Below are 13029 nucleotides of genomic sequence, written 5' to 3' on the forward strand. Positions count from 1 at the left end.
GCCTCAGTCTTCCCTTGTACGACTACAGATGGTTCAAAATGCTGCAGCAAGATTTTAAACGGGTACGAAGAAAAGAGACAACATTTCCGCTGTGCTGGCATATTTTAATTTGATCTTTTAAGAGTTAATTTTAAGATTTTGCTTGCACGTCCTTGCCCCACAATATATTTGTGATCTCCTTCATCCTTATTCTGCCCCCAGGTCACTCAGGTCTTGTTATCAATTACTTCTCTCCATTCCTTGCCCTCGGTTAAATTCCAAGGGTGATTGGGCTTTTTTAGTAGCTGCCCCTAAGTTTTTGAACAGACTTCCATTTCATGTTAGTTCTTTACCTACCCTTGCTATTTTTAAATCCAGTTTATAGGCTAATTTTTACTTCTTAGCTTTTGAGTTTGTTTGAGGTGTGAAGTGGTTTTATGTTTATATTATAGCATGTCTTTTATTATTTCTGTTAATTTTGTAATTATTAATTACTTTTTGTAGTGTGATTTCCATTATCATTGCTGTTATTAATATTTATGCTTTATTATTATACTTGGATTTCTTACTATTGTACAGCACTTTGGTTCAACGTCTGTTGTTTTTAAATGTACTTTAAAAATAGACTTGACTTGTTGATAGATTGTTACTTTCTGGCCCAAGTAAAAAAAACAAAAAACACCCCCAAGTGTCTGTGATATTCTGGTCTTTAGACTGATTCTTTGATCCTTTTGTAAATGTAAATCGATAAGGTTGGTCCGCCAGCCAAAAATCATAGAAAAGTGATAGCATGCCTTTCTTTAATAAGCTGAAAGATTTGAGATATCATTCACATCTGTAGTAGAATTACATGCAGGATGTATGAAGCTGTATGCCAAGTATACAGTAGTATATAGCACAGTGTATTTTCATAGCCCAGAATACTTTATACGTGAAATTGTTATAAAATATTTGTTGTACAACATTAACTAACTGCTAAATTCATAGTTGTCACATAAAATACTTTGCTGCTCATTAATCTCTTAATGAATGTTACTTGAAGTTGAACACCTAAATGCATGCTAGACACAATATCTTTCTGAAAAATCAGTGTGAAAAAAACTAAAGTATTGAATTGTTTTTTCTCTCTAAAGAACAACAGAAACAACTAGAAAAAAAAAAAACTTGACCACGTTGGTCATAATTCATGCATGAAAACAATAACACTCAGGGTTAGAGCAATTGCCTTATCAAGCAACACTAATAAAAATACTGAAAAGTAAAAGTACAGAAACAATAGAAACTGAAATTTGCATATTTTCTTAGTTTATCTAGAAATATCAAGAAAAGGAAAAATATTTCACCAACCTTTGACAACAAACATTCACTCACCTCTTTCTTCATTCTCTCGATCCCTACATCCATGTCCCTCCCTCCTCGTCTGTGGCCCACCTCCTCACTCTCCATCTCATCTGCCACAGGGTTTGCTGGCGCAGTCGTGCTGCTGGGACTACTGTTGGTCTGAGAAAGCAGTTTGGGTCGACCCCGGAGCGTGGCGCATTTGGACGGAGGGGCCGTGTAGCCTCCGCTGAGGGAAACAAGGGTTGGAGGAGCATCCTGACCTGCTATCCAATCTTCTGCCAGCAGAGCTGGCTCTAATCCCGCTGTATCCGGGTACAAATCCCCTTGAAACAGGTCAGACTGATTGTGGTGGGAAAGAAGAAAATAGATGAAAAGAATTTGATTGAATTTAGGCAGAGAGAAAAGTTTTATTTTTTGCTATTGAACTACGAGGGCTGATTTGTAAAGGGGCATTTTTTCTTACTTCCTCTTTCTTAGACAAAAAGCTTCTAAAAATAGAGCAGTGGGAGAAATACCAAGAACTGCATAAAAGACCAGCAAAATGCTAATTACAGCAAATTTGCAGAGGCTTCCTGTTTTATTCTGGGTTGACTTAAGGTCTTATGTTCAAGAAATTATTAAGCTCTAAGGGGCGAATTCACTAAACAGTTGTGGCACTTTTGCACATGATATTTCAGTGCAAAAACCTGTGTCTTACTCACTAACCACCCGGAATCTAGTTTAAGCAGGCACAATCAGCACTGCATCTTGAGTATTTAAATTACAGTAAGTCACTGTCATTCCTTTCTGTGCTATTTGCCCTACGGAATATACATCGTGTTAGTACAGTCCAAGGAAAGCAGGCGGTTAACTGAATTTTATTAAAAAGAGACGTTTGTGTACATTTTATATCGATCATGGCAGCAGTAATTAATCATAATAATGATCAAATGATGGAGAAGAGCATTATAACCTGGCATATATGCACGGTGCACAGTGTAGTCAAACACACTATCGGCATGTTAAAGAGATGATTCAGGTGTCTGGGTCACAGTAGTGATGTGATGATATAGTCCCAGCAGTGTGAGAAATTCATCTGCTGCATCCTCCGCTATATACAGTAGTGCTCAGTGAATTCTTAGTGAATCCCTCCCTAAATGATCTAATGGTAATCAGTGCCATGCAAACAAATGTGTTTAAATGTCCCATGATTGCTCAGTGTTGGTAAATCTACAACTTTTTGCCACTTGTAAGAAGCTACATTTTCTAAACCAGATATTCTTTGGTATACAACTGAATCAGAATAAACTAATTTTTTGTACATTTGCTAAAAATATGAGTAATGCTTGCTCATGCAAAACTTGCTGCCACAATGCTGAGGTGTTATGCATAATTGCCAGGGTGTTGCTATGAGTTTGTAAGTATGTTAGCAATGCTCTACCAACCACCCCTAAGTGTTTACACACCCTCCCAAGTCAAATAAGCCCAACCCAAGTCTTTATGATATTCTGGACCCTAGATATTGCTCAGGTCCCTCCTTCAGAGTAAGTCTATTGATGTTTTATCATTTGCCAGTCAGGATCTCTAAGTATCCCTAACCCTAAATATAAGGATATAATAAAAGCGATTCTTGCCTTAGCTGTTTCAAAGATATGTTTTGACCCTCAGCCAGTACATTTTAGTCTGCTCAGTGTTTTGATTTGAAATAGATGATTGTACATTGTGCATGAGGTTTGGCTAATATAAGCCATTTGAACAAATGGGAGTCAATAAACCCAATTGTTGACAGCATAATACAGAAAATGAATAAGGTATTTTTGAACTTCCTGTCTCAATCTAATATTGCAAGGTTTTCCCAAAGGGAACCAAGTTTGACCCAAAGGCCATGTAGATGACAACACAGAATTACTAAACAATACAAAGTAGTATGATTTTATCCATGGGTAAATACTATATTGTACTTTGACTGTCTCAGAAAATCAAGGCTAAAAATAAGTTACCCAATAACTTTCCATTCTGACACTCTGTATACAGACACAAAAGCATGAACAAGCTTTTATCTTTGACCTGTAGGCTGAACATACCTTACGAGGCACAGTCATTGAAATGGGCTCAACCCTCCTCTCATGCAGCTTATAGAACCTGATGAAATAAAATGATTTTAAACAGAATCAGTGCAAGTGTGAACTGACCAAGGCCTTGTTTACCAAAAGCATCATAAATCTAAATAGATTGTAGAATTCATCTTATGATTCATCTTAGTTTTGCAGCCTTTAAGTAGTACTTGAAAATGGTTGTAGATTTACAAATGCTCTGGAGTAATCTTAGCGCTAAGAGCATCGTAAGTAGACAAACTTATGCAGACACCTGCAGAACAATTGCAAAATTACACTTAATACAATTTAATAAATGTAATTTTATGATGATTACATTTTATGCAGCATACAATGAGAATTTAATATCAGCTACATTTAAGGTAGATTTATTTTACATTTTACATTTATTTGTAAATAAATCAACAATTACAAATAATAATAAATAAATGCATAAAATAGATAAATTAAATGGGAAATGAGGCCCATGGCTTCTTGAATTAAAACAGGTTGATGGAATGTTCTGGGTTCAAAACAAGAATCCTTATTAAGTGCAGCTTTGCGAAACGCACATAAAAATAACGCTCGTAGAAAACGCTCTTCTTAACCGTTATGATCAATCGTTATTGGGAAATAAGGCCCATGGCATCTTGAGCATCCCTCAGTTTCTAAAACTGTTCTAAATGAACCGTTCACAGACGCAGTTAGTAAGAAATGTTATCACGCAGGTTTCTATTTAAAATGTATTATGTTTTGTCTAAGGTCTTGTGGCTATACCCTCAAAACAGTGTGTATTATTACATTTATCCCAGTGCAATGTCTTGCCTAATAGAGTGCAACAGTCTGGTTCCGGAAGTAAAAATTCCAATAAGTTTCTTCACAGGCGAATTTATTTTTTAAAGATAACTTATAAACCTTTAAAGACAGACCTATCATGAGATCCAAGATTGTTCAACGATGCTTCTGTTGAAGCCATCAGCCATCATTATTTCAATTTCATAAAAACAAAAAAACAAAACAAAAAAAAACAGTTTAATGGTGCAATTTCTGGTGAAGAACTTCACTAACCATGATCCTGAAGGGAAACAATCCACCAGTCAGAGAGACGCAGCAAACAGAGCGCCAAACAAGCTCCGTAGCAATCATGTCTGTCTCCCTACTCTTTCAAACGTTTGTTTTTATCTGAATATTTTGCAATAAACTTAAAATATATTGTTTCTATACATATAATCAACAACTTTAAATTAATGGTTATACTTTTCTATTGTTTTCAATAAGATTATGTCATTTGCAATGCTTCATGGGACTGTAGAAAAATACTTCTGGAACCAAGGCGACTGAAAAAGTGGATGGTAATGCTGGTAATCTGTCATTCTAGCTTAATTTATTTTGAACCCAAAACATTCCTTTAATTCAGGCAACCAATTCATTAATTTTGAGGCTAAATACATTACAGTGCATGAGTTAAATTTGAAAATTTATCACAAGTTTACTTCCTCTTTGAGGCTATCAGGACATCTGAATTAAAGAAAAGAATGCCTGCCACTTTATTTGATTTCACAGAATGACATGTTTTGGAGAGGAACCTCTGATGCATCATATACACTGATGTGCCAAAACATTATGACCACTCACAGGTGAAGCAAATAACATTGATCATCTCCTAACAAGGCCACATGTCAAGGTCTGGGTAGATTAGATGGTAAGCAAACAATCAGTTCTTGTAGTCAACGTGTTGAATGCAGAAGAAATGGGCAGGAGTAAAGAAATTAGCGACTTTGACAAGGGCCAAATTGTTATGGCCAGATGACTGGGTCAGAGCATCTCTGAAACGGCAAGGCTGCTCATTCAGCAGCAGTGGGCGCCCAAGGCACATCGATGCGCGAGGGCAACAAAGACTATCCTGTCTGGTCTGAACCGACAGAAGGTCTACTGTGGCACAAGTCACAGAAAATTTTAATGATGGTTACGGGTGGAATGTGTCACAAGACACAGTAAATAACACCCTGCTTTGTATGGGGCTGCGTAGACGCAGACCGGTAAGAGGTCCAATGGAGACCCCTGTCCACCGTCAAAAGCGCCTACAACTGGCATGCGAGCGTCGGAACTGGACCTTGGAGCAGTTGAAGAAGATTGCCTGGTCTGATGAGTCCCGTTTTCTTTTACATCATGTGAACGGCCGTGTACATGTGCGCCATTTACCTGGGGAAGTGATGGCACCAGGATGCACTGTGGGAAGACGACAAGCTGGTGGAGGGAGTGTGATGCTCTGAGCAATGTTCTTCTGGGAAACTCTGGGTCCGGCCATTCATGTGGATGTCAGTTTGACACGTGTCACCTACCCAAACATCGTTGCAGACCAGGTCCACCCCTTCATGGCAATGGTATTCCCTGATGGCAGTGGCCTCTTTCAGCAGGATAATGTGCCCTGCCACACAGGAAATGGTTTGAGGAACATGATGAAGAGATTAAGTTGTTCTCAATCTCAATCCGATTGAGCATCTGTGGGATGTGCTGGACCAACAAGTCCGATCCATGGTGGCTCCACCTCACAACTTACAGGACTTGAAGGATCTGCTGCTAATTTCTTGGTGCCAGATACCACAGGACACCTTCAGGGGTCTTGTAGAGTCCAAGTCTTGGCAGATCAGCGCTGTTTTGGCAGCACGTGGAGGACCAACAGCATATTAGGCAGGTGGTCATAATATTTTGGCTCAGTGTATAATGACAATTTGTCCAGTTTTAAATTTCTTGGTAAAGTACACAGACCAAAAACTTGTTAAGTAGAACAAACAACTTTGGCACTAAATATAGTCCTGAAGATGAAGCTGCCACTCAAATGTTATTGTGGGATTACAGAAGGCAAATACAATGAGATCATTAAAATATAATCAAATCCACACCCAAATGGGATTAAATGGAAAGAATCAGGAAATCTAACAATGACAAATATGATTACACTCTTAAAGTCATACAATAGTCCAATTCCACACCTTGCTATTTCACACTTGTTGACATCCACTCCTCGTTTGCTTAGGAAACCAGCACCTCTCTGCGGCTCCTTACTGCTGTACAGACTCAGGAAGTGAACATACGGTGACTCATCTGTCACCTCAAAGTAACGAATGGTACAATCCCCCTGTGAGACAGATTTTGACAGATGAACTAAAAGCATTGAGGACATCGGCCTGTTCAATTCTTACATATCTACCTGGATGTCAAGTATGTATAATACAATACATACTGTATGTAACTATGCTGTGAACTTAAAAAGGTTAATAGAGCTTTATGAATTCCATTTGGAACACAAATGCCTTGGAATACCATGTAAATATTGTAAATGAATAGGGTAATTATTCAGTAGCATGGTATTACCATTTGTTGCCATCACTGTACCATGTTACTACAACAGTACTTTTTTTTTGGTGAATCATGTGCCATCACATTCAACATTTTTAGTGTTTATTGCATTAATACATTATTACATAACTTTCTGCAATACTTGATTCTGATCAAATACAGCTGAGATTGACCATTATCCAAGGCATGGGGACAACAATGTTTCTCATATGACTCTGTAGTCTCTTTCTTCTCACATAATACAATAATTTCCTCTCAAATCAATATTTTATGTACATTTATTCATTTGGTGTAATAAACAGGATAATGTGCAATCAGTCGGTCATTATCACAAAATAAATGCAATTATGACCAGCTGACTTTGCATAATGTATGTTACTTATGTTTATGTATGCAGGGAAAACTACCCCAGGCACTAATTGTGCTGGACGTGTTTTCTGTAAACAGCACATGTTCTTGTGTAAGTGTATATCTCTGTCAGGGCTGTTGGAGAAACTTGTCGACCGGTATTTAAAGGTTATAGTGTAAAGCTGGGTAATCTTACCTTTCCACACAAGTAAACCATGTTGGTGTCTGGGTCATAGAATGGAAGTAGAACTCCGTTACTGGAGTCCATTTCTTGAGTCACCATTGGCTCTGAGAGATCTTTCTAAAATACACAGACAGAGACATAAATACTAAAAAAAATATTTAGCTGCTTGTTCAGTTTACTTAATTAAAATGAGCTACTACAACACAATTATTGAACAATTTGCCACAACTTTATTTCGTAGCACATACTTAATCCATTTGTGTTGGGACATAAATAATTTTCATTGGCTGAACAAGATTTTGCTGTCTGGTTCCCATCATGCAATGCGGCAAGAGTAAAAATGGTGAATTCATATTTTAATGTTTACTATTTATTACAGTATTTGCACTGGTAGTGTTGTGTTTCTTGCTCCTTTGAGTTATGTGTCATGAGGTATTAGCTTAGAGTGCATCTCCTTTGGTTGTTGAGTGTCATCATGATTGTGGTTGGTGGGTTGGATGTTAAGTACCCCATATGCCTGTAACAATTTGTAAACTGATGTGCAAGATGTTGAGCTCACAGCACTTGCAATAACAAAAGGGTCAAAATCTAAAAATGGTGAAAGTTACATGGCCTCAACATAATTAAAATAACCTTTAACAAATTTTTTACTAGTGGATATGACAAAATAAATCTAAGTTCATACAACATGACTACATCAAATTCATTCAAAGAAATACATTTTTGTTGAAATAATGTAATTTAATTGCGTGTAAAAGTTTTCCTCAATTTTATTAACCCTTTAAGCTTGGATGGGCCCTTGAGAAGAAGAAAAAACAATCATCAAAATATTAACAACTACAGTCTTGACCAACATCAAGTAGGTATCGTTTGAAAGCATAGAAGCTCTACTTTCCATTGCATGCAGACATTAGGACCAAAACTGAACAAGTGCTTTTAAATTTGCAGATAAATCAGAAGTGTTCCGTTTTGATCATTTCTAAAAAGAAATTGCACTGTACATATTATTGCAATCAGTAAAAACATTAAACTCATCAAATAGCAATGTGTTATATGTTGTTGGAAAGCTCTCAAAGAGTAGAATACAACCAGCCAACTTACAGACAAAAATATAGCGAGTAATAGCTTAGTATATGTCTTTGACAATTATGGTGGTGTTGTAATATGAGGTAGAAATATCAGAAAGATCAACAGTTTACTGATGGATTCTGATTGATTAACAGTTTTGACTTCAATACCTTATTTTATACATTTGTGTTCATTCATGTGATATGCTATATTAATGTAAATGAGCAACTGTAGCCTACTGTAGCCTCAACAAGCAAGCCTTCATGCCTGCATCAATCCTAAAGTTTGGTTAGGAGTAACATGGTTGTAAAAACCTTTCTAGATGTTGTAACTCTTCTATTGTTCAACTTTCCTAAGGAGTACAGCACTTGGCCTGTGGCCTAAAAACACTGCAATAGATGAAATGATGTTATGCATGAATAAATAAATAGCATGACAACTGTTTGTAAACCCAGTATAAATGATCTATTAATATCAGTGTATGATAATGTGATTTATGTAATCCTATGTAACTGATCTTGTAGCGATGGCTTCCAGCTGGAAAATTATAGACTATATGGATGGTTTCAGGACAGCTAGGATTATTGGTGGATATCTGATAATTGATGTAGTAGTCCTGAAGTGTCCAATCTGAGGGAGAATTGTCATGAAACACCCAAAAATGAGAATTCTGTCATCATTTACTTGCCCTCAGGTTGTTCCAAACTCATATGACTTTTCTTCATCTTCCATGAAACACAAAAGGAGATTTGAAGCAGAATGTTTCCCTTAGTCACCATTCACTTTCATTTCATGGACAAAAGATGCAATGAAAGTGAATAGTGACCAAACATCTACTTTTGTGTTCCACAGAAGACAGAAAGTTATATGGGTTTGGAACAACATTAAAGGGAGCAAATTATGACCTAATTTTAAATTTGAGGTGATCTGTTCCTTTAATTAAAAGTTTCAAAGTTGTGTTAAGCACTCAATAAAACACTATTTTCAAATCACTGAAGGCATTCAAAAACACACAAAGGGGCAAATTCACTAAACAGTGCGCCATTTGCTGTGTCTTATTCACTAACCACCTGCAATCTAGTTTAAGCAGGTGCAATCAGCATTGAAATTGTGCTGCATCTTGAGTATTTACAGTGGCAAGAATAAGTATGTGAACCCTTTGGGAAAAGCTGGTTTTCTACATTAATTGGTCATCAAAAGTGATCTCATCTTCATCAAAGTTACAAGTATAGACAAACACAATGTGCTTAAGCTAACAACACACAAACAATTATAATCTTTCATGTCTTTATTGAACACATCCCTTTAAACATTCACAGTGCTGTGGAAAAAGTAAGTGAACCCCTAGGCTAATGATGTCAACAAAAGCTAATTAGAGTCAGGAGGTGGCAAACCTGGCATCCAATTAATGAAAATAAGATGGAGGTGTGGGTTAGAGCTACTTTGACTTTTTGAGTTTGCTATTCACAAGAAGCATCTGCTGACGTGGACCATGCCTCACAAAAAAAAGAGATCTCTGAACTTATGGTCAAGAATTGTTGCTTTGCAAAAAGCTGGAATGGGTTACAAAGTTATCTCGAAGAGCTTAGATATTCATCTGTCCACAGTTAGACAAACTGTCTATAAACGGAAACGATTTAGAGATGACTCAAAGGGCACACCACAGAATGCTCAACGAGGAAAAACGGTGCAGAGGAGCTAGCATCATGATTTGGGGTTGGTTTGCTGCTTCGGGACCTGGACCGTTTGCCATCATCGAGGGAAAAATTAATTCCCAAGTTTAATTCATCAAGATATCCTACAGGACAACTACCTTAAACATCGAAGTAAATCCACTACCCAATAAAGATACTATAGAAAGAAGAGAACGGCCTCAAGAGTGCCATTCACACAAGACATCCTAAGAATATGGCTGAGCTAAAGCAGTTCTGAAAGGAAGAATTGTTTAAAATTCCTTCTGAACAGTTTTCTACCGGAAAATCTTGGTTGAGGTTATTGCTGCCAAAGAAGGATCGACCAACTGTTAAATCCAAGGGTTCACTTACTTTTTCAACATCACTGTGAATGTTTAATGGGATGTGTTCAATAAAAACATAAAAGATATAATTGTTTGTTTGTTGTTAGTTTAAGCACATTATGTTTTTCTATACTTGTGACTTTGATGAAGATGAAATAGCATTTTACGACCAATTAATGCAGAAAACCAGCTAATTCCAAATGGTTCACATACTTTGTCTTGCCACTGTAAATTAATTCATTGTCATTCCTTATGCACAAACATGCCTCCTTTCTATGTAAATTAGGCTTATTATAGATTGCACTTAATTCACAAAAATTGCCTACTGCAATTTACATCACGCTATTACCACCAGATGAAAGCAGGCAATATGTATTTTATATAAAAGCAATGTTTGTGTACACTTTCTCTTGTTCATATCAGCAGTAATTCATCAAATAATGGAGAACCTGGCAAATTATATCCAGATGCGCAGTGTAGTCAAGCTCTTTTTCAACATGTTTAAGAGATGATTATGGTACCTTGATCACATTAATGAGGTGATGCTGTACAGTCCCAGCAGAGTGTGACCGATAACGGTGGTCTGCTCCATCCTCCGCTATATAATACTAAAAATTGGCCCGCAAGATTGGACCATTGCCTTATCTGCATAAATCCTTTAGTGAATCAGGCGCTAAACTAGCACAGACAGCATGTGCAAATAACCACACTTTTACCGAGGGCAATTTATTCTTAGTGAATTTACCCCAAAGTGTTTATTTCCCTTTAATTTGCATGCTTTACATGCACCTGCTGTAGGTAAAAGGGATGTCTGAGATGTCCATGTGTGGAGAGGAGACGAGTTGGGTGTAACACTTCTAGACTGGTACCACCAGGTTTAGGAGGACAGATGAGATAAAAAATGAAGGTTTAAATGAAAAATAAAGCAGTTAAATTATGCAAGTTTATTGATGACTCTGCAAATAAAAAACATGGTCTTAAGAGACAAGTTCAACACAATGACAACACAATGACAACTAGAGTCCAAATGCTACAAGGAGGTTCTAGTAAGGTCAATTAGATTTCTATTACCAAATTAAGGCTACACCTCAGGCTCTAAAGAATAAACCAATTTAACAAAGTGGACAGTAAAACTTTCCTCTGCAAAATGCTCTCACCGTATCCCAGAGGGCGAGCTGTCTCTCACTCATGCGACTGAAGCCGGTCGTAAGGATTTTCCCATCAGCCAGAAAGACGGCCCTCATTGGCCTGGAGCCTTCATGCGCCTTTTCTCGCACCTAAGTGAAGCATCATCAAATGACGACAAAAATCATATACTATGGCTCCAAAAAGTATTTGAACGCTTTAGCCACACTTAAAAATAGATTCATTTCATTACATTTAATGACACAATATAAATCCAAGTGCCACTTATTTAAAGAAAGATGGCACAACCACACTTTTCACAAAAATAAGTTTGTTAGGTTAAATTATAAAACAATACCGTATTCTGTTCAAAATGAAGACAAAGGCATTTTCTTATTGTGGCACTTTCTGGTTGTCAAACTTAGTGGAACAAGTCTATAGTTAATGTGATGAAATACACCTGTGGTTACCAAGGACACCTGTGAGAACTTGAGTGGAACAGACTTCAAACATCCAATACAAATTATCTTGGAACTAGCTGGTTAAAACTCATTGAAAAAAAAAAAGTTAGATCCTAGAACAGCTCTAGGATCGTTTGTTGTCTGCAGATGCCACTTGCTTTAATATTTTGTTATCTAATGCAATGAAATTCTTAAATTTTTTAACACTGAGTTAAGTTTTCATTATTTCTCTATTTACACAAATATGTTATATCTGAATTTGAACTGCAGTGACATATTAATAACATAGATGATTGAGGAAACAGGAAGAATCAGACTAACCTTCAGGACAGTTCCACGCCGGGGGTCAATGACACGTAAGGCTTTGTCTTTACAGGTGGTGCACACCACACTGCCCTCACAGTTCCAGCTCACGCTGTATATCAGGTCTGGATGGGCATCACTCAGCTGGTACACCAGCTCCCCGGTGCCCACATCCCACACACACAGGACATTATCACACCCTAGCCCAAGGGCAAACAAGATAAAAAAGCAAACTCAAGCCGCAAGGTCAGCAAAACAACATCAGACCAGTTTGAGCTAAGATTTGCATCTCAGATATTTACATGCAAATACAAAACAAATCTAAAGATGCCTGTCTTTGTCTGGATGTGGTCAACCTAAAGATATATTGGTAACACTCTTCAATAAGTTTGTATTCGTTAACATTAGTGCATGATATTAGTTACCATGAACAACAAATAATAATACTTTTACAGCACTTATTAATCTTGGTTAATTTCAACAAATAGTAATTGTTTGTTTGTTTTCTTATTAAAAGTTGCATATGTTAACATTAGTTAATTTGTTATGCACTACCATGAACTAATAACCAGTGGTCAATTGTCAAATTCATAATATCTAATGCATTTACTAAGGTTAATAAATACAACCTTATTGTAAAGTCTTACCGATATATTACAGATCTGTTCATCAGAAAGGTTCAGTTTAGGCTAGAGATTTATTTATGTTCCTTCTTTTCATGTTGTTCTATGCAAGGTGTTCATAGACAAATATATATATATATATATATAT

The 13029-nt window shown here is 36.9% G+C and overlaps 1 protein-coding gene across 1 annotated transcript in view; it reads right to left on the bottom strand.

Annotated features, from left to right (window-relative positions):
* The window catches only part of coro1b (coronin, actin binding protein, 1B), a 30200-nt gene that overhangs the window by 4501 nt on the left and 12670 nt on the right, over positions 1 to 13029 (bottom strand). The window contains exons 5-10 of the mRNA XM_051650025.1: positions 12277 to 12458; positions 11527 to 11646; positions 7297 to 7401; positions 6386 to 6531; positions 3384 to 3441; positions 1351 to 1659 (exon numbers count right to left, since the gene is read on the bottom strand). Of these exons, the coding sequence (XP_051505985.1) occupies positions 1351 to 1659; positions 3384 to 3441; positions 6386 to 6531; positions 7297 to 7401; positions 11527 to 11646; positions 12277 to 12458 (920 nt within the window). The remainder of the gene's footprint in view (positions 1 to 1350; positions 1660 to 3383; positions 3442 to 6385; positions 6532 to 7296; positions 7402 to 11526; positions 11647 to 12276; positions 12459 to 13029) is intronic.

This window comes from Myxocyprinus asiaticus, chromosome 2, assembly GCF_019703515.2.
Source record: "Myxocyprinus asiaticus isolate MX2 ecotype Aquarium Trade chromosome 2, UBuf_Myxa_2, whole genome shotgun sequence".
Classification (NCBI taxonomy): Eukaryota; Metazoa; Chordata; class Actinopteri; order Cypriniformes; family Catostomidae; genus Myxocyprinus; species Myxocyprinus asiaticus.